This window comes from Ovis canadensis, chromosome X (assembly GCF_042477335.2).
Source record: "Ovis canadensis isolate MfBH-ARS-UI-01 breed Bighorn chromosome X, ARS-UI_OviCan_v2, whole genome shotgun sequence".
Lineage (NCBI taxonomy): Eukaryota > Metazoa > Chordata > Mammalia > Artiodactyla > Bovidae > Ovis > Ovis canadensis.
Window position 1 is genome coordinate 144,160,832 of NC_091727.1, and position 21,960 is coordinate 144,182,791.

The 21,960-nt window shown below is 34.9% G+C and overlaps 1 protein-coding gene across 2 annotated transcripts in view; it reads right to left on the reverse strand.

Annotated features, from left to right (window-relative positions):
* The window catches only part of PCDH11X (protocadherin 11 X-linked), a 965,230-nt gene that overhangs the window by 457,700 nt on the left and 485,570 nt on the right, over positions 1-21,960 (reverse strand). Inside the window, exons 5-6 of one of the 2 annotated variants that reach the window (XM_070291134.1) lie at positions 8,353-8,382; positions 4,553-5,005 (exon numbers count right to left, since the gene is read on the reverse strand). In XM_070291134.1, coding sequence (XP_070147235.1) covers positions 4,973-5,005; positions 8,353-8,382 — 63 coding nt within the window. In that variant the 3' untranslated portion in view covers positions 4,553-4,972. Of the gene's footprint in view, positions 1-4,552; positions 5,006-8,352; positions 8,383-21,960 lie in introns of those variants that run through there. The other variant, XM_070291133.1, reaches the window with a different exon arrangement.

The following is a 21,960-nucleotide window of genomic DNA, read 5'->3' on the forward strand; positions in this document are numbered from 1 at the left end:
TGTTACCTTACTTCTTTACTAAGCTTACTACCCCAAACCCAAATCCCTGCGTATTGTTAATCCTTCACAAATGTATTGTTTCTTTATCTGAAAGGTATAAAAGTTGCCTGCTTTGGTTACTTCTTTGAGCATTATGAGCCCCCATACATATGAAATTAAATTTGGTTTTCTCCTGTTAATCTGTCTTATATCAATTTAATTATTAGACTAGCCAAAGAATCTAACATGGAAAAGTTTTCATTTTCTACACTAGGAATTGAAAGGATGCAGAAGAAATATGTACTTTATTAACATGAACTCACAATCCAGCTGTAAACACTATGTTTATGTGTAGAAATGGATGGACAGATCACAGATGGCTTTATGGAAGAAAGGTTTCCAGAAATAATGAGAGAGGGACAGTTTTTAAAATGTCAAATGTAACAGAAATTCTGGAGATATTAAGCAGAAAATCTTGGGCAAATGATGAAAGGGTTATATTTCAACTGAAAGGAAAGATTATAGCAAGAAATGTGTGGTGGGAAAATGCAGTTAAAAGAGATGATTCCTTCAATTTAGTAGTGAATTGTAGCAATGGCTAAAGAGTATTCAGTCTACCTGGAAGGGTAGCTATTTCATATTTATTTTCCTTGGCAAATGACATTTATGTATATTTAAAGGAAAAATGGAAGTGGAGTGTAGAAAGAGACTAAAGAGCTAGATACTTCAGCAATTAAAAGGGAACAAATGAGATACTAGAAAGAAAATCAGAGATATATTGGTGTTACAAAGATGGTTTCCATCTTAGGACGTAGGACCTAAAGTAATTCAGGGTTGGAGGTTGTAAAAGAAATTTGAAGATAGTTGAAAAGGTTTGGGACAGTCATTCAAGCCCCAGGACATAAAGTTAATGAAAAGGAGCATAGAAAGACTAAATTTTCATTCACTACCCATTGAGTTAAATAATCAGTTCCAAAGCAAAATAAGAAGCTCTTAAGACACTACCAAAGGACTCAGAGTATACCTGCAGTACAATGCCCCTGGAAGAGCCTATCTATGGAACATATGTAGGAAAAAGGTAAATAGGTTTGCTTGTAGGTGGTGATGCTAAATTAGAGCACTTAGTGTGATTTAACTTTCTCATAGCATTATTAACATTCAATTGAATGCTTTATTTAAATAAAAACTGTTTAGTATAGAAGAAATAGCATTCACAATTGCTGCAGATTTAGCTTCATGTATTTGCTAGTTTATCATGCTGCAAAAAGTATTATAAAAATAATCTTTCATTAAAGCCAAGGCCTGTGGATATATCTCTTCATAAACATACCCTTAGAATTAGTTTCATTTAGAGATAACCTTTAAAAAATATCTCAATATGCTGTGTTGTATTCAAATTCTTAAATTATACAGTTAGAATAATTTATGATGAAGAAACTTCCCAATATTCCTGGATTATTGAATAGGATAAGGGAAGAAGTGCCTTGGAGACACCAGTAAAATGGTTAATATATATATATTCCTTTACATTCTCATTACCTCCCTCTTCTTCATGTAGCCTTGGAGCAAATGGCTACACAAGTGCCAGAGGTCTGGAAGAGGAGAGGTCAATGACAGACAATGGCTTTTATTTGCTTTTTGACTATAGTTACTCTTTCTGATACATGCCAGCCTAGTCTGAAAGAAGCCATTTTGTAAATTCACCTCAGGCAAATATAAATAAATAAGAAGTGTACTTATTTGAGGATCTCATTCAGTTCTATTTCTGTCATTTTCAGTTTCCCACTTTTATGAACATACTCTTAAACAAGCATGGCCATTTGGGCAAACCCTAAGGGCAATCTGGATTTAGTTTTAGCTAAAGGGGGAGGGATCTTGAAAAAAAAGTCTAAGTGGAAATTTTTAGGTTAGTTCTAAGGGAACCAGTTTGTGTTTGAGCAAGAAACATTACTTTGTTTTAATAATAACCAGGTTCAAGCAATTGTACTTCTCTCAAGTTGAAAATAAACATTACTAAGGGACTCTATTGGAGAAGACTCTTGAGAGTCCCTTGGACTGCAAGGAGATCCAACCAGTCCATTCTGAAGGAGATCAGCCCTGGGTGTTCTTTGGAAGCAATGATGCTGAAGCTGAAACTCCAATAATTTGACTACCTCACGCAAACAGTTGACTTATTGGAAAAGATTCTAATGCTGGGAGGGATTGGGGGCAGGAGGAGAAGGGGACGACAGAGGATGAGATGGCTGGATGGCATCACTGACTCAATGGACGTGAGTTTGAGTGAACTCCGGTAGTTGGTGATGGACAGGGAGGCCTGGTGTGCTGCAATTCATGGGGTCGCAAAGAGTCGGACACGACTGAGCGGCTGAACTGAACTGAACTGAAGGGACTCACAAGAGTCTTCTCTAAAACCACAGTTCAAAAGCATCAATTCTTCGGTGCTCAGCTGTCTTCACAGTCCAACTCTCACATCCATACATGACCACTGGAAAAACCATAGCCTTGGCTAGATCGACATTTGATGGCAAAGTAATGTCTCTGCTTTTCAATATGCTGTCTAGGTTGGTCATAATTTTCCTTCCAAGGAGAAAGTGTCTTTTAATTTCATGGCTGCAATCACCATTTGCAGTGATTTTGGAGCCCCCAAAAATAAAGTTTGACACTGTTTCTACTGTTTCCCTATCTATTTCCCATAAAGTGATGGGACCAAATGCCATGATCTTCGTTTTCTGAATGTTGAGCTTTAAGCCAACTTTTGCACTCTCCTTTTTCACTTTAAGAGGCTTTTTAGTTCCTCTTTACTTTCTGTCATAAGGATGGTGTCATCTGCATATCTGAAGTTATTGATTTTTCTCCCAGCAGTCTTGATTTAAGCTTGTGCTTCCTCCAGCCCAGCATTTCTCATGATGTACTCTGCATATAAGTTAAATAAGCAGGGTAACAATATACAGCCTTGACATACTCCTTTTCCTATTTGGAGCCAGTCTGTTGTTCCATGTTCAGTTCTAACTGTTGCTTCCTGACCTGCTTATAAGTTTCTCAAGAGGCAGGTCAGGTGGTCTGGTATTCCTATCTCTTTCAGAATTTTCCACAGTTTGTTGTGACCCACACAGTCAAAGGCTTTGGCATAGTCAATAAAGCAGAAATAGATGTTTTTCTGGAATTCTCTTGCTTTTACGATGATCCAGCGGATCTTGGTAATTTGATCTCTGGTTCCTCTGCCTTTTCTAAAACCAGCTTGAACATCTGGAAGTTCATGGTTAATGTATTGCTGAAGCCTGGCTTGGAGAATTTTGAGCATTACTTTACTAGTGTGTGAGAGGAGTGCAATGGTGCGGTAGTGTGAGCATTCTTTGGCATTGCCTTTCTTTGGGATTGGAATGAAAACTGACCTTTTCCATTCCTGTGGCCACTGCTGAGTTTTCCAAATTTGTTGGCATATTGAGTGAAGCACTTTCACGGCATCATCTTTCAGGATTTGAAATAGCTCAACTGGAATTCCATCACCTCCAGTACCTTTGTTCATAGTGATGTTTTTTAAGGCCCACTTGACATCACATTCCAGGATGTCTGACTCTAGGTGAGTGATCACACCATTGTGATTATCTTGTTCGTGTAGATCTTTTTTTTGTGCAGTTCTTCTGTGTATTCTTTCCACCTCTTCTTGAGATCCAGCCAGTCCATTCTAAAGGAGATCAGTCCTGAGTGTTCATTGGAAGGACTGATGCTAAAGCTGAAACTCCAATATTTTGGCAACCTCATGCGAAGAGTTGACTCATTGGAAAAGACTCTAATGCTGGGAGGGATTGGGGGCAGGAGGAGAAGGGGATGACAGAGGATGAGATGGCTGGATGGCATCACCAACTCGATCGACGTGAGTCTGAGTGAACTCTGGGAATTGGTGATAGACAGGGAGACATGGCGTGCTGCGATTCATGGGGTCACAAAGAGTCGGACACGACTGAGCAATTGAACTGAACTGAACTGAACAGTAATTTATTCAATCACACGTGGTTATGTGTTGAAATGTGGTTTCCCCTTAATTAATTCTTAGCCCTCCCACACTAAAGAATGATGGCACTATGGACTATGGCATTTGTTTTGTTTTTCTCTTTGAATGTCACTAGCTTCTCTATGAAATGTAATCTTTTAAAAGGGAGGTAGAAAAACTTGTCTATCTCTGTACTTTAAACCTCTGATTTGGAATCTAAAACTAGTCTGTTTGGTGAGGCGTCTGAAGTCATTTAAATGTAAATAGCTGGGGCAGTCATTGAGCAACTCTAGGTCCTTTGATGTTTGAGTTTCTAGATCCTTTGATGTGTTAGACTCTAAGACAAAGCATTCATTTAGATACTTCTTTCTTGGCTAATATGGGGCCCCCGTTTTTTATTTTAAACAACTGCAGGAACCTTATATTTTTCACTTTGAATTAAACTGATAATAAAAGTCATGTTTTATCATCTAAATTTAAAAGTCTACATAGGTGAAGTTCAAGAGTTCAAGAGAAAACATTTTTTTTTAATGGAAACATTTGCAATAAATCCAAAGTTAATGAACATTCTGACACCATATATTTAAGGTTTATAGCTTCCTGAATTTAATATCCAACATCAAATGTATATATAAATGCAATGAACCAAAAACAAAGGGCATCACAGAACAGACCTAATCTCCATAGTATATGTTAACCATATTACATCAATCTAGGCATGGAGTGAAAGGGTTTGATAAGAAGTCTGTAGCATCATCAGAGTTGTCAGAGGTAAAATTTTCAAAAAATGTTATTCTTCCAGAAGCATCTTAAAACATGAAGCATATTCAGGGTAATTACTAAAACACACACATACATAAAAAACAATTTTGATATGAAAGAAGTATTTGTTTTACGATTTCAGTTTTTTGGTTTTTTTTTCTTTTTTTAGAAGGTATTCTGGATAAATTGTCTGGATTCAAACCATATCTCTTCTACTTGTGAGCTCTATACTCTGGCAAGTCACTTAGGCTCTCTGTACCATGATTTCTTCATCTGTAAAAGAGTTTATAGGATTCATGTTAGGACTAAATTTGTAGTAGGTATAGAGACACAGATGTGGAAATAGAAGTATAGATATATGCATATATGCATTTATATGTATGCACACATACACACACACAATGTTTTGAACAGAGTAAGCACAATATTAGTGAGTTAATTTTATTGTGTTTATTTTGGTATAGAATGGTGCTGGGAAAAATGACCAACTGCTCACAGCTGTCCCTTTTTTATCCTCTGCTTTTGAGGCAGGAGAGAAGTAGGCAGGGCACAACCATGAAAAGAATGACACAGTTGTTGAGAAAGACAGGATGTCACAAAAACTGGATAGAACCTTCCAGGTCCAAGATGGCGGAAGATTTCACTTCCAGGGGACCTCGAGCCTCATTGTATGTTCATTGTAATGCATTAGCATATGCTAAATGACATACCCACTGGCACCATGATAGCTTGGAGACCAACAGTGAAAGACTCAAAAGTTGGTGGTATCCCAATTCTTGGAAGTCTCTGCCCCTTCCCAGAAATAGTTGGAATAATCCACTTGTTAGCCTATGAAATTACCTAGCCCACAAAAACTAGCAAACTGTATCCCCCAGGGCCCTCTCACATTATGAGATGGAACAAATTTTGAGAATGTTGGAACACCTAAAATCTGTAGAGCTTCTTTCTTTCACTTTATAAAGCTAGTAACATTTCATTACCCTTGCTTCCTTCCTTTTAATTGTAGAACTCTTCTATGACCTTTTGACATCTGGGAGGAGTTAATTCTAAAAAAGTCATCATTCCAAGGTCACAGTGATAAGATAGTTCAGAAAGGCATTTAGAAATTCAGAAAGTGAAAATTTTATAATGCTGATATTTTAGTTTATCTCTCAAACACTAATGAAAATACATTTTGACATTCTACTCAGGCACCATTTTCTGGTAATTCTCACACTTGATAAACCCATCCAGGGCTAACAGAGTACCTCGAGCATAGTCTAGACCATCCTTTGGTAAGTTATTTTTCAAAGACAAAATCTAGTCTTCCAAACTATAGGAGGATATTAAAAAAAAAATAAATAAACTTACAAAAAAAATCACATTTAACCTAGCATATGGTTACAGCAATGTTTTGGTTCATAATATAAATAGCATTTAAGGCTTACTGATTTTAATTTCCAAAATGTCTTCCATCAGAAGCTTAAGGGAAACCTATTTCTTTCAATCTCAAAACATGGTGAAGAAACCAAGGCATAAATTTTAGGAAATAAATGTCAGTGAATTATTTTTATTTTTAGTGGTGGTGCAGTCTAATCAATGAGGTAATTAAAATTTAACAATATGTGTGGCCTAGTTTATTTTTTTAATAGTAAAAAAACTTCAAATTTTTCTAGAAAGCTAGACTGTTCATATATACATGAGCAGAACTTAAAATTTTCACATTGAAGGAGGCAAAAATATACATGTAAAGTCTCTTCAAAAAAAAATGTTGGGAAAACTAGACAGCTACATGTAAAGGAATCAAACTGGACTACTTTCTCACACCATATAGAAAAATAAACTCAAAATGGATTAAAGACTTTAATGTAAGACCTGAAACCATAAAACTCCTAGAAGAGAACATTGGCAGCATGCTGTTAACAATATTTGGCGGGGGGGGGGGGGGGGGGGGGGGGGTGTCTGTTTCTCAAGGAAGGGAAACAAAAGCAAAAATTAAGCGAATGGGACTACATTAAACTCAAAAGTTTTTTCATAGCAAAGGAAATCATCAATAAAATGAGAAGGCAACCTGTTGAAGGGGAGAACATATCTGCAATGATATAACTGGTAAATGATTAATATCTAAAATGCACAAAGAACACTTATAACTCAACACAAGAAGACAACTTGATTAAAATGGGCAGAAGAACAGAAGAGACATTTTTTCAAAGACATACAAATGGTCAACAGACGCCTGAGAAGATGCTTAACATCACTAACCATCAGGGAACTTCAAATCACACCTGTCAGAATGGCTATCATTAACAGAAAACAAATAACAAATGTTGCTGAGGATTTATGGAAAAGGGGACCCTTTTGTGTACTGTTGGTGGGAATGTAATTGGTATAGATAACTGTGGAAAACATTATGAAGTTTGCTCAAAAAATTAAAAATAGAACTGTCGTATGATACAGCACTGCTGCTGCTGAGTCGTTTCAGTCATGTCCAACTCTGTGTGACCACACAGCACAAAAACACTAAATCAGAAGGATATATATATACACTCCAACTCTCATTGCAGCATTATTCACAATAACCAAGATATGGAAGACACTTTAGTGTCCATCAGTAGATGAATGGGTAAAGAAAATGTGGTATGTATGTATATATGTAATAGAACATTATTCAATCATTAAAAATCATGCCATTTTTGACAACATGGATGAATCTAGAAAGCATTTTGCTAAGTTAAATAAATCAGACAAGACAACAACTGCAGGATCTTATATGCAGAATCTAAAAACCAAAGCAAAACAAAAACAGACTCATAGCTATGGAGAACAAAAAAGTGGTTGGCAGAGGAGAGGGAAGTGAATGAAAAAGGTAAAGAGGATCAAGAGATAGAAACCTCCACTTTTAAAACAGGTAAGTCATGTGGATGTAATATACAGCATAAAGGATATAGTTAATAATATTGTGATAACTTATATGGTTGTATATGGTTCCTGGAGTTATCATGGTTGTGATCATTTCATAATGTATCAAAATGTCAAATCACGATGTAATATATCTGAAACTAACATAATATTGTACATCAACTACATTTCAATTAGAAAAAAATTCACATTGAAATATGACATTTTATTTTTATTGTTTTTTTTTTTTGAAATATGACATTTTAAAGCCCAATTTCTCAGAGAACATCAACCTACTGATTAACCATGTTTATAGTATTTTTCTCAGTGACCTTATCCAACATCATCATGCTTCATATTTACTAACTTTTGCTGTCACTGTTAATTGTGAACTTGCACCAACATGGTCCCTTCTATTGCTAAAATTTATCATAAAATAACTATAACCAGAACATTCACAAAGTGATGCTGTCATCAGTATGTTGTTTTGGCACATTGGGAGAAGAAAATGTTGGTGAAAAATAAAATAAAATAAGCCTTGAAAATTGCTTCCAGGACTGTGTAAGTAATACAACATGTAGAGACAGCTCAGCTTGAAGCTCCTTAAAGGCAGAACTACAACATATGTCATCTTAAATACTTACAGTTTTAACTGCACTTAATAGCTACTGTAGCTTCAGAAATTTAAGAAAAGATAGTGCAACGAATTTTAAAGTCAATTTTCTTCGAAATTGGCATCTTACCTTTATTGTCCTTTTCCCCTCGGATTTCCGCTGATTTAGGATAAAATGTAGGCAAAGGAAGCAAAGTAAAACAAAACAAAAACAAAAAATCAGTTTCAATTTGTTATTGTAAGTACATTTAAAAAATGCCAATATTTTCAGTGCAATAATACACAATTTTGGTTTTCTAGTGAAACTATTTTTATTTGTTGCATTCTTCAGTGGTTTCAGGAAAAGTATATAACAACATTGTAAATATCATGCAACAATATGTTGAACAATATAAAACCTTCGATTGGCATCACAAATTGTTATATGCTTAGCTCACATAAGCATTAGCCAAGAAAAGACATCTTTCCTGTAAGATATTCTCTTATTATATCATTTATTTTCCATTCATTTTAAAATGGATGAGTTTTTATCTTGAGCATGAACACATTTCTTAAAAAAAAAAAATCTAAGTTGGTTGGAGATTCATGATTTAGAAGTAAACATAAATATCTATACAGTTTTGGATACTATCCCTAAATACCTAAATGTTGATTTTTGTGGGTCTTAGGAACACCTTAATTCAATTCTATTCAACTAAATCCTTTTTGCAGCCATCCTGGTAAAATCATTCTTTTCGCTTTTATATAAGACTTCAACCTCAGGAAATGGGCAGTAAACTGATTTTGAAGACTCTGTAAGCATTTAGGCCATTTATCCCTTGAATTCATTCTCCTTTGTATGGGATGAATACATCACATGATAAAGTATCATGTATCTAACATTTCTAGCTAATTATGTTCCCCAAAGTCCTTTCTCCTAATATTTTATTACATTTTCCTATAATAGTTACAGTTGTGTGAATGTTTCTTTGAGCATCACAGAAAATTGGGGATGAGATAGGGTTGAATTTGAAATAAGGGTATGTACAAAAAGTGATACAATAAGTATAGTAAGAGAATGAATGGTGTTGTACAGTGCTTTGATATGATTTCATATTTACTTGTTCATGACAAATATGTAGTTTTTTTGATCTAAGAACAAAGTTTTTAAAAGTAATATTGTTTTGATAAGAGAGTTGAACTTGTTATGTCAAAGTGTCATCATCAACATTTTGCAGCTGTTGATAAGTACGCAGTAGTAGTTCAGATACTAAGGGGCACTGCTGGGGTTTTATCAATTAAGAACAAATGAAGATGCAACTATGGCAAAGAGATATTAAGAGTACAAATATCCAGAGTCTATGAGAACCATCTGAGAGTGTTCAGTCCAGACAAGGTGACTCTTGCTGATCTAAATAGCTCTCTGACTTTGGAGTATTAACTCCTGCCTAGGAAAGTGGATCTCTGCTTAGCAGTGGTGAAAATCATGCAGTGGCCTGGAAGAAGGAGATTATCATGCTGGCCGGCATTAATGCCTTCATTTTCTAGTGATATGCTCTAGTAACAAGGGACTTTCATCTTTGCACTAACAACTGAACATCAGTTCTCAGTTGGCTAAGCTCTCTCTCCCAAAACCATCTCACAGAAATGTTAAGGAACTGTTGAAGGAAACCCACTGCTTTGGCCAGATGCAATGATAACCTCTTGCCTGAGTTGTCTTGAAACAGGAGGTCCTGATAAAGAATGTGATGCTGCCACTGAAAACTAACTGGGAGAATTTGGGAGGGGTCAAAGAAAGGGACAGAAGATGATATGTCCTGCAAATCTCCCAGAAACCGTCACACTGGAATCCATCTTGGCTGAAAGATGCAAACATCACCAAGGAGGACCCTGAGTCAGATCAAATATGAGCCAAAAAAGATGATTAGTCAGCAACAACCCAGAAGCTAAGCACATTATCATAAAATCTGAGACCGCACACCATGTGGCAGAGCAGTCCTTCTGGTTTCTCTTACTCTCCTGCCCTCCACCCAAGAGCCCATTTACAATAAAGTCTTTCGCTTTGTCAGTACATGTATCTCCTTGGACATTTTATTTCCAAATGTTAGACAGGAGTCCACTCTCAGGCCCTGGAAAGGGCCCCCCTTCCTGCAACAGAAAGGTACACCTCAGATAAATTTGGACCTTATTCCTTTCATCGTGCCCTTCGTCTGGAAAAATAGTATAATTAACCTATCATTGGTTTGAAGTATGTTATTTCTTTATTGACTTATTAAGGGACATTATCTGTATGCTATTGGCTTGTGAAATTATAATTCCCAGAGTAGACATGTGTTAAATAAAATATTAGCAAATATAATCTCATTCTCTGAGCATAATTTGCCTTGAAACAAAACGAAGGCTCTATATTTTGTTATTCAATGACTTATTCTCAGACCAAAAAGGGTATATCTATATCTATCTATCTATATATTTTTTCTGTCATTTTAATATAACTTAAGTTTACAAAATTGATATTTGAGGCAGATATCCTGATATGGCCACAATTCTATTATATAAGGAAAGCAAAGTGTGCTCTTTTTTTTTTTCCTCTTTGGATAGTTATTTTTAGCCTTAAATATTCATATTGTTCTTATGTGTTGATCAAATTCAGCCATCAGTGGCTCTGTGTTAGAATTTCATTTGTCTTTGAAGGCATAGCCTGAGCATAATGCTTTGAATAATCTCTTTGAAGAAAAAGTCCTTGGATTTTAATGTATTTAAACAATTGGTATTTACATCTCACTTTATATGAGTGATAATTCTTAAATAACAGGTTAAAAATGTCAACTTTCCTACAGAAATAATACGAGGTACAAAAAACACTCAAAACTTTATCCATATCTAAAAATATGACATTCATGTCAATGTATGGCAAAACCACTACAATATTGTAAAGTAATTAGCCTCCAATTAAGATAAATAGATTTTAAAAAATAAAAATACCATTCTTTCTTTTATAGAACAACAATAGATCTTTCTATATTTGCTCCATTAGAATTTACTTTCAAGAACACAGTAGATTTTAGTTAGTTGTTTTACCGCTTATTACTGAGCAACTCAAAATCCTTAGCAAGACAAGTGAAAATATGAAAACATTAGTTATATCTATCTTGGTAAATTAGTGAATTATTGAAAAATTAATAATAATATTTAAGGCTAGTCAAATATTGAGGAGAACACTTCTTTATCACTGCAGTGAAAAAAAGACAACTCCAGAGTATGTGTTTATTTAATTAAATTATACATTTTAATGAAAAGAAATAGCCTATGCTGTGCTACTTTTGCCCTTGTTTGAGAATTTCTATTGAGAAAAGCTCAAAATAGATCAAGTGGGAAATATTAAAACGATAGTTTTTGCATTTTTCTTACCACATAGACATAACACAATCTGTCACTATAAGTGGGCCATTCTCATGACAACTAGACAAGCATTAGAAATAAAAGAAAACACAGAAATATATTGGCATACATGTGAGTAGATTCACAAATTGATACCAGATTTGATGATAGAAACATTTTTAAAAAATCAATTCTGGAAGGGAAAACACATGCTGAATAGCAACTTCTATTTTGATGAGGACATGGATTTTTAATCATTTTATGTTTTTTAAAATAACCCCAAGAGATGAGTATTGAATCAACAAAATCACTGTCCAAGCTAAATTAAATATAGTGAAGGAGGGAGAAAAGTTCACCAGTCTGAACTTTATAAGCTCAGAAATTTTATAATATGCACTAATCAAGTAGTTTTCACAGACTCTTATCAACCTCTAGGTGTGAATAAATTCTCTTACTACCAATAAATAAGCATTTCTCCTATTTTATCTAATTTTCAAGATTGATAGAGCTGATTGACCCATTAAAAAGAGGAGCAAGATATAGAGCAGAAGAGAAGCAAGTTTGTTAATATCAATGGAATGATCCAACTAGGAGATCAACCTCAAATTTTAGTTAGCTTTCTTCTGTATCACATAGAATTAGTGTAGTAGAATATGGTGGCAAATAAGCCATCACAGTGAAGAGTTATTCAAGTATACACTGAGGCTGTAACTGTATTGGTACAATCGAAAGAAATAAGATCAAATGATTTTGGTATTCCTCAATATCTCTGTGCTTTTGTATTTTAGCTTTATCTGTTTTCAGCCTGTGCACTCAAAAGAAACACAGCAAGAACAAAGTATGAGGTCAATACAAGAAATGATCTCTAACCCAAAAGAATATGGCCTCCCTGCAGGTTCTCTGAGAAATTCTAATTCCTTCTTTTACCCATCTCCAGGTTTATCACTCCTCTTCCTTTGCTTATATGTGTACAGTACAGTTTTTACCTTCATTCTGCCTTCATGTATTGCTGCTGCTTGCAGAGCATATGTCCTCTTGAGTATAACTGTTAAGAATTTCTGATCACTAAGGCTAATGGTAGATGAAGTGTTAGTCACTCAGTCTTGTCTGACTCTTTGCAACCCCATGGACTGTAGCCTACCAGGCTCTTCTGTCCATGGGATTCTCCAGGCAAAAATACTGGAGTGGACAGCCACTCCCTTCTCCAAGGGATCTTCCTGACCCAGGGATCAAACTTGGGTGTCCCGCATTGCAGGCAGATACTTTACCATCTGAACCACCAGAGAAGCCCCAGTGATAGAGTAAAAGGCAGAGGAACTAAAGTCAGAAGCCCAGGACACCACATCTCTGAACACAGGTAACAGAAAGAGGAAGAAATATGTTAGAGAACAAAGACACCAGAGCTTATCCTTAATTACTACCCTGCCTGCTGATTAAGAAAGAAATAGAACAATATGTGTACAGAGACAATGCATTTAATGAGAAGATAGATTTTAAAAGTTTATTACAATGATCACTCAATAAATCATCAACCATCATTATTTTTTTTTAAACTGAATTATAGTCGGTTTACAATGTTGTGTTAGTTTCTGGTGCACAGCAAAGTGATTCAGTCATGCATTCATATATATCTATTCTTCTCTTACTCTACCCTTATAGGTGATTACAAAATATTGAGTATAGTTCCCTGTGTTATACAGTAGGTTATCTATTTTACATATAGTATTCTGTATATGATAATCCCAAATTCTTAATTTGCCTCTCCCCTTTTTCCCCTTTGGTACCTGTACATTTGCTTTATATGTCTATGTATCTATTTCTATTTTGTATATAAATTCATGGGCTTCCCTGGTGGTTCAGTTGGTAAGGAATCTTCCTGCAATGCAGAAGACCTAGGTTCGATCCATAGGTCAGGAAGAGCCCCTGGAGAAGGAAATAGCAACTCATTCCAACATTATTCCCTGGGAACTCTCATGGACAGAGGAGCCTGGCGGGCTATAGTCCATGGGGTTGCAAGAGTCAGACATGACTTAGGGACTAAACCACCACCACCATATAAGTTCATTTGTATCATTTATTTTTTTTTAGATTCTATATATAAGAAATATTGTATGATATTTGTCTTTCTCTCCCTGGCTTACATCACTTGGTATGATAATATCTATGTCCATCCAACTGTGACTCAGTTTTTGTCAGATGGATCAGGTGCAATAGCAAATTGAGATGTTCACTGTGGTCAAAAATAACAAAAAACACTTCTGATGACATGAGCAGGGCTGTGATTGTAACTTTTCTGAATTGCATAGTCAAAATGAAAGCATTTATGACTGTATACACAGAGTAGATATAGAATAAATATTTGTCTAACAAATGGCCAAAACTGGATGAGAAGTTAAAAAAAAAAATCTTTATGGTGCATGTGCATTTATAATATAACAAATTAGAAGCCTAAGGAATCAGGTGTAATATTAATACTATACCAAGTAAGCTTACCCCTCCCCCTAATATACACTTTAAAAATATCAGAATGTGGAGTATAATTTTTACTTGGTTTAAATATCCATGTAACTACCAGGCCTAGTTTAATTTTTTTTAGTAGGCTGGTACATGTGACATTGTATTTCAGAAATTTATTCAATTATCAACTTAGAGTGTTGTTGGGTTCAGGGGAAAGATAATGGTGAATCTAATAAAAATAATAAACTTAAATGTACTCAACATGTTTACTATTTTCTTTCCAAAATATAAATCACCATTTCAAAAGAACACATTTATGAGAATGTATCTAGGTATTTTTATTGCCTTATTCTCTTTTTTTTAAAAATTTGAGAATTGATATAAAAGTTGTATACATAGTGTCACCTCATCAGTAAAGAGATTATGAAATTTGAAATCAGAGGATGATTGGGTTTCAGTCCTAAGTTCACAAGTAGCTATATGAACTTATCCAAGCAAAACTTTAGAAGGCGGTATCTTCCTCCTACACTAAGACCAGGGCATTAGCTACATTTAATGATGATCACGATGGGCTTCTCTGGTGGCTCAGATGATAAATCTGCTTGCAGTGTGGGAGATCCAGGTTAAATCCCTGTGTCAGGATGATCCCCTGGAAAAGGAAATAGCAACCCACTCCAGTATTTTTGCTTGGAAAATTCCATGGACAGAGGAGCTTGGAGGGCTATAGTCCAAGGAGCCTCAAAGAGTTGGACACAACTCAGAGGCTACACTCAATGATGATGGTGATAATGATTGTGACAATGACAGGAATAATATTACTATAACTTTCACCGCCACTGGTATCATCACCTTTCATTTATTGAGTGTGAAGCATTTCAGCAAATACTTTACAATATCATCTCACTGAATTGATATAGTGACCCTTTGATGTGAGAAAATTATCAATCCTATTTTACAAAGAAGAATATGTGAATCAAAGAGGTGAAGAAACTTATTTAGTCACTCTACTTGTAAGGTAGAGAAGTTTTCAACTCAGCTCTTCTGGACTCTAAAGTTCTGGAATGTAAGCTCCATGGCAGCACACATTTTGTCATTTTGAGTTTTGAAATTCTGCTATGTTCTTAACGCCTAAATGAGTGCCTGGTACTAAGACGACCTGCAATAAATATCTATAGATTGAATTAAATAACAAGATAGTCCTCCATTTTTTAATTGCATAGATAATTAGACTTGTGGCATAATTGACTATGACTCTAATTGGAAAGTACAAATTTTAGAGCTTCAGTGATTGGATTCAACTGTTGCCTCGATCACTTACTACCTATGTGACCCCAGGCATGCTTCTTCTTGTCATTTTGGCTTAGTTTAATCATCTATAGAATGCAGAAATATGAGTTCCTACTTTTTACAGCATTTGTTACAAGGGTTAAAGTAAACTAGGAGCATTGAACAGTAGTTGGCAGTTTTAATAGTATATATATATATGTTAATTATTGCTGGTGACTCATATTAACACATTTATTGCTATATAACTTATATAATGTAGAATTCATCCATTTAAAGGATAAATTCAGTGTTCTTTTGTATATTCACAGGTACCTGCAACCATTATTATAGTCAATTTTGGAGTGTTTTGTCACCTCAAAAAGAAACCCCACACCCTGTAATTGTCACCCCCAACCTTTCATTCCTCCTAAGTTTTAAGCAACCACTAATCTCCTTTCTTTTTATATTTCTCTGTTCTGGACTAATGAATACAATCATTAAATATGCAGCCTTTTGTGGCTGGTTCCTCTCACTTATCATAATGATTTCAAGATGTAGCTATGTTGCATCATGTTTGAATAAGTCATTCCTTTTTATGTCCAAGTTTTATTTCACTGTATAGATATACCACATTTTGTTTAAACACTCATCAATTAATGGGGATTTGGGTTATCTACACCCTTTGGGTATTATGAATACTATTACTTGTAAACACATACAGAGGTTTTTGCTTGGACATGTGTTTTCATTTCCCTTGGTTATACTTGTACACCTGGGAGTGAAATGGCTGAAAACTCTATGCTAAATCATTTGAGGAAATGCTAGAAAGTTTTCCAAAACAGTTACACTGTTTTACACTCCTGTCAGTAGTCTACAAGTGTTCCAATTTCTCCACACCTTTCCCAACAATATAATTTTATTTTTAACTTATTAACTTTAGAATTAAAGACCATCTAAATATTAGGATTAAGTATTAGAAAATTTATGATTAAATATCTGTCTAAATATTTTTAAACTATATGCTATAGTTCAAAATTATTTTAATTAGGTCTGTAAAGCTATGGTACATGAACTATTCTACTATTAATATATGAACTTAAGGTACTATTCCTTGTTACTAAGATATCAGTGAACAGATTGCCAAACTCATCCATTCAAAGGGTTGAAAAATTACCTATGTCTTGATATAGGTCTTCCTTTGTGGCTCAGACAGTAAAGAATCTACCTGCAATTCAGGAGATCTGGGTTTGATCCTTGGATCAAGAAGAATCCCTGGAGAGGGGAATGACTACCCCCTCCATTAGTCCGGATATGAATTTACACATAATTTGAAATACTTTAAGGAAATTCTCTCTTAATGAAACTTTTTTAAATGGTTGCCAAATTATTATTTATTCAAATCTACCTACTATATAGTGTGCTCACATGCTCAGTCATGTCTGACTCTTTGCAACCCCATGGACTGTAGCCTGCCGGGTTCCTCTGTCCATGGGATTTTCCAGGTAAGAATACTGGAGTGGGTTGCCATTTCCTCCTCCAGGGGATATTCCTGACCCACGGATCAAACACGCATCTCCTATTTCTCCTGCATTCCAAGGATTCTTTGCCCCTTGAGCCATCAGGGAAACCCATGGAATAAAGACATTGCATTTGCTGAATATGGGGGGAAAGGGATTGAGAGTACTTCATTAAATCCAGTTGAAATGATTTTTTATGGGTCCTGAATCTTGGAACATGCAGAGATTATATGCAGTACCAGAATGAGAGCCAAACAAAAGGGGGGAAAAAAACAGTGCTTTATTCAGAATTGATACTAGAATTGATCTAACAAAGCTGAACAAGAGTAAAATATTCTCAAAATGACCTAGAAGCAGAATATTATGGATGATACCAAATCCACAGTTTCTTATTGAAGATAGAGTTGGGCTAGAATACTATTGCACTTGATCTCACATAATCATTCTGACTTATTTAAAACCTTACTCTTGCCCTGAAACATACTTATACTGTGACAGTAACAAAAGCAATGTGACAAACACATCTGCTTTCTGAAAATATTGCATGTCAGTTGAAACAATGTCTCAGTTTTGTTTGAATTTTGCATAAAAATACCTCTGTTTGCTGCTAAAAAATGTATGCAATTGTCTTTATCATCATTTTAAATTACAGATCATCTTAACATGTCCTTCTCATGAAATGTAAAACTCTGACAATGCTGCATTGTGTCTATTAAACTTGTAGATGTTACAATATAAGCATCAAAGTAATAAAGTGATTATGAGAATAAACATCAGAATACAAATGATCTTTCTTTTTTTCTAGAAGGAAAACATTTTTTAAAGTGCAGTAGCTACCAGACTGCTTACCTCTGTGAAGGCCTTTTATATGTATATATATAATAGATGAAGGTGTAACTAGATCTACGATAAAATAAAAATTTAAAAGCAACCTATGTGTCTGCCTTTATATCAAACTCTAAGATAAACAAAGACTACATGAAAGTAGTGTTATTAGTTCATTAGCATTGTTTCAAGTGAAAGTTAAATGTTAGTTTATATAAATACTAGTTAAACATGTGACTTTCTGATTGTGACTTGAAACTAAGATACTTAATTTATCCTTTGGCTTTATTTTTAAACTAATATTATCTAGCTTAGAGAAGAGTAAGTTATTACAACTGTCTGATATCAACTGTCATTTCTGGCTTATTTTCTAGATGGGAAAAATATTCCTTTTTAAGATTATCATTCAGTTTTCTTGAGCTTTTAGTTGATAACTGATATATTCTCCCCTATTTCAAACTCCTCTAGCAGTTCTATGCTGAATCTCTACTTTTGTGCATTTTCTGTGGAATTTCAGCTTTACTTCAAATCATTAAAAAAAAACAAAACAGAAACTCGAATCCCTTCATTTTTCCCCCAGCTGAATGAATTTCTTTTAGGTTTGCAACATTCATTAAGCTTGTCTTAATAATGTCAATTCAAATAAAGCATAATAGCTTTAGTGGATAAAATAATGTACTCCAACAACTCATCTCCACTCCAAACTCAAAATTTGATCTTATTTGTAAAAAAAAAAAAAAATTGAGATGTTAGTTAGATAAGGATCTTCAGTTGAAGCCATCCTGGATTTAGAGATGCCCTAAATCCAATAACTGGTGTCCTTTTAAGAAGAAACTTGAAAGCATTAGTTGCTCAGTCATGTCTGACTCTTTGGGACCCGTGGACTGTAGCACATCAGGCTTCTTTGTCCATGGACTTCTCCAGGCAAGAATACTGGAGAGGGTTGCCATTCCCTTCTCCAGAGGATCTTCCCAGTGCAAGGATGGAATCCGGGTCTCCTGCATCGCAGAGAGATTCTTTACCAACTGAGAGGACACACATCAAAAGAAAGAAGGTAACCAAATAATGGCAGGACAAGATTGGAGGGATGCAGCTACAAGCTAAGGAATGAAGAAATTGTCAAGTGCCCCCAGAAGCTGGAAAGAACAAGGAAGCATTTTTTGGGGGGCTCTCAGAGGCACTGAGGATACCTTGATTTCAGAATTTGAATCTGAAGAATTGTGAGAGTATATATTTCTGCTGTTTTACCCTTTTTTTTTTTTTTTTGTAATTTGTTCTGGTACAAGCAAATAATGAAGGGACTATGCTCCTATTCCAACAAAAAGAATACACGAGGATATAAAATAGATTGTTTTATTTTCTGATTATCAAACAAAAATGCATTGAAAGATTATTGAACACCAATCACTGTATTTTATATAATATGTAAATTTATGGAGGACTGGCATAATCATAAGCAAGCATATCATACAATAGAAACAGAATATCCAGTTTTGAATAAATAGATACCAGGTTCCAGTTCAGATCATTTAGTCATCTGTGAAACATTTAGCGGAAGCCTCTTTGGTACTATGTACACATATTCTAAATTATAGCAAAATGAATGGAATAAGGCCCTTGCCCAAAAGGATCTCAGAGTTTAATAGGGAAGCCAGAGGTAGTAATCAATAAATGCAATATTACATATTAAGTGTTACAATGGGCAGATGAATAAAATACTATCATACCATAAGAGAGCAAATAGCTGTTTAATGCTGAGCAAGTCCTTTGAGATCTCTGAATATGTTTATTGATCTGTAAAATGGAGATAACAGTAACAATTCATAGCCTTCCTACCTCTGGAGATTATTTTGAAGATGAAATAAAATAAAATCCTCCTCCTCTGATCCCTCCTTCCTTCTATATTTTTCTTTCCCAACTGTTTTGAAAACCTAACATTGTAAGAGACCTATGAATCAGACTCTCTCTTAGGTATTTAATATGCATTATTTGAATTACCCTTAAAATAGTTCATCATGGTAAATGAAATTGTGTTAATATTACATATTCGGAAATCAAGGTGTGGGGATTTATACTCTGTGCAGAAATTGCATAAATCAGGAAGGAAATATTCTTTTCATCTAAGCCTGTTGTAAGTCTTAGGGATAAATACATAAAAAATAAATATTATGCTACCAGAAGTTAATGTTCTATGTGCCTCGATACCTAATAATAAATTAGATGATGAACAATTCCAACTAGTTAAATATTGTATATTCCCTATAGTACTTTATTAGCTCAGAAAGAACATTCTTATGTGTTTCTATAAAGTAGTCATATGCATTGATTTTAATGGTAGGCAATTATATTAGTATTTGCCTACTGGATTTCTCTAAGCTAATTTTCCCTTAAAATTTACAATTACATTTATATTAACTGTAAGAATATTCAGTGCTTTTACATATACAAGCAACACGGCCAGCTGTACAATGTGGAGCCTCCAGTACTAGTTTATTTTATATAATGTAGGCAAACTACTATTTTGTTGTTGTTCAGTCACTAAGTTATGACAACTCTTTGCCATCTCATGGATTGTAGCACGCCAGGCTTCCGTGTTCTTCACTATCTCCCAGACTTCGCTCAAATTCATGTCCACTGAGTCAGTGATACTATTTAACCATCTCATCCTCTGATGTCCTCTTGTCTTTTTACCTTCAATTTCTCCCAGCATCAGGGTCTCAGTCGCTTAGTTGTGTCTGATTCTTTATGGCTCCATGGACTGTCGCCTGCCAGGTTCCCCTGTCCATGTGATTCTCCAGGAAAGAATACTGGAGTGAGTTGCCATACTCTACTCCAGGGTATCTTCCAGACCCAGGAATCAAACCCACATCTCTTGCATCTCCTGCATTAACAGGCAGATTCTTTACCACTAGCACCACTTGGGAAGACAAGACTACTATTAATAAATAGTCTAATTGGGGATTTTCCAATTTAAGCATTTTAATTCTTTGTTCAGTTTCCATCTGGTTAATTCAGATGCATCATATATGTGAAGAGAGCATCTTATTCGTGGAGAAAAGACCAAGGATTCACAATCTAGTTCCCCTTCAGGGTAAGGACTATTCAGTGTGGCAATGCTGGGAAAATACAACATAGAATGAATTCTTGCTTCTTCAATCTCCTATAGCTTCTTTATCCATTCATTCACCAGGGTAGTTATTAAGATACAGTGATCGGCAAGATAGAAGCAATTATGTTTTTGCTTACAGAGATTATAGTATATAGATAATTACAATACTTATGATCTCAAAATAGTTTGGCAGCTTTTTACTCAATAACAGAAGTATCCTTTATAATTTTATTTCCCAGAGAATAATTTCTAATCATTTAGTTACAGCTTTGTTAGTGTTAGTAGCTCAGTCTTGTCCAAATCTTTGTAACAACAGAGTTATAAAGTGAACATTAATTAATAGTACAACTAAATATTTACTGTAGCTAAACTCCAATATCTATGATGCTGCCAGATTTCTATAATATGGAAATAAAAGAACTCCTCCTGATTGAATTATAAAAGACTTGCATCGAAACTGCATAACATGGGGTCTGAGGTTTATTTAAAAAGGTATTTCATTACCCTAGAGGTTTATCTGCCTCAGGTGTCTTCCCAGTATTTAGCTCTTCATCAGGTTGTTAGCATCTTCCATCTGTTGTGGGTTTTAGTTCTACTGAAGTATCTAAAATATTTTAAGCTTGTACATTTTTTACTGCTTTGTGAATCTACCATATAGATTCTCATATTTTTTTTTCACAATTTATCACATTGACACATTTACCACATTGGCATTGTTATTTTCAGCGTCCAGCTCAACATGAAACAGTGGATGGTTTCATTTATCTCTCTGGGTGCATTTATTCTCAGCAGAGCTCTGTATAGAGGACATTTTTATTTTTATGATTGGTTATTTATCCTTATTTTTAGAAGAATGAGAGAGTTGTAATTCTTGGGAGCTTTAACAATAGAATTTTATCAGTCAACAAATATTTATTGAGCATCTACTATGTGACAGGCATGGTACTTAGGATCGTGGGCTCTGGAAGTAAATTGCCTAGCTTAAAACTCAACTCTACCACTTATTAACTGTGTGACCTTGGGCCAGCTGCTTCACTCCTCTATTTCCCGCTTGAGCTTGTCTATCTGTAAAACACCAAGAATAAAAATAGCAGCTCTATAATAGGGTGTTTGTGAGGGCTAATTGAGTTAATACAGTCGAGCATTTAACACTATCATACAGTGAGCTCTCAACAAACACTGTCTGTTGTTACTGTTACTATCA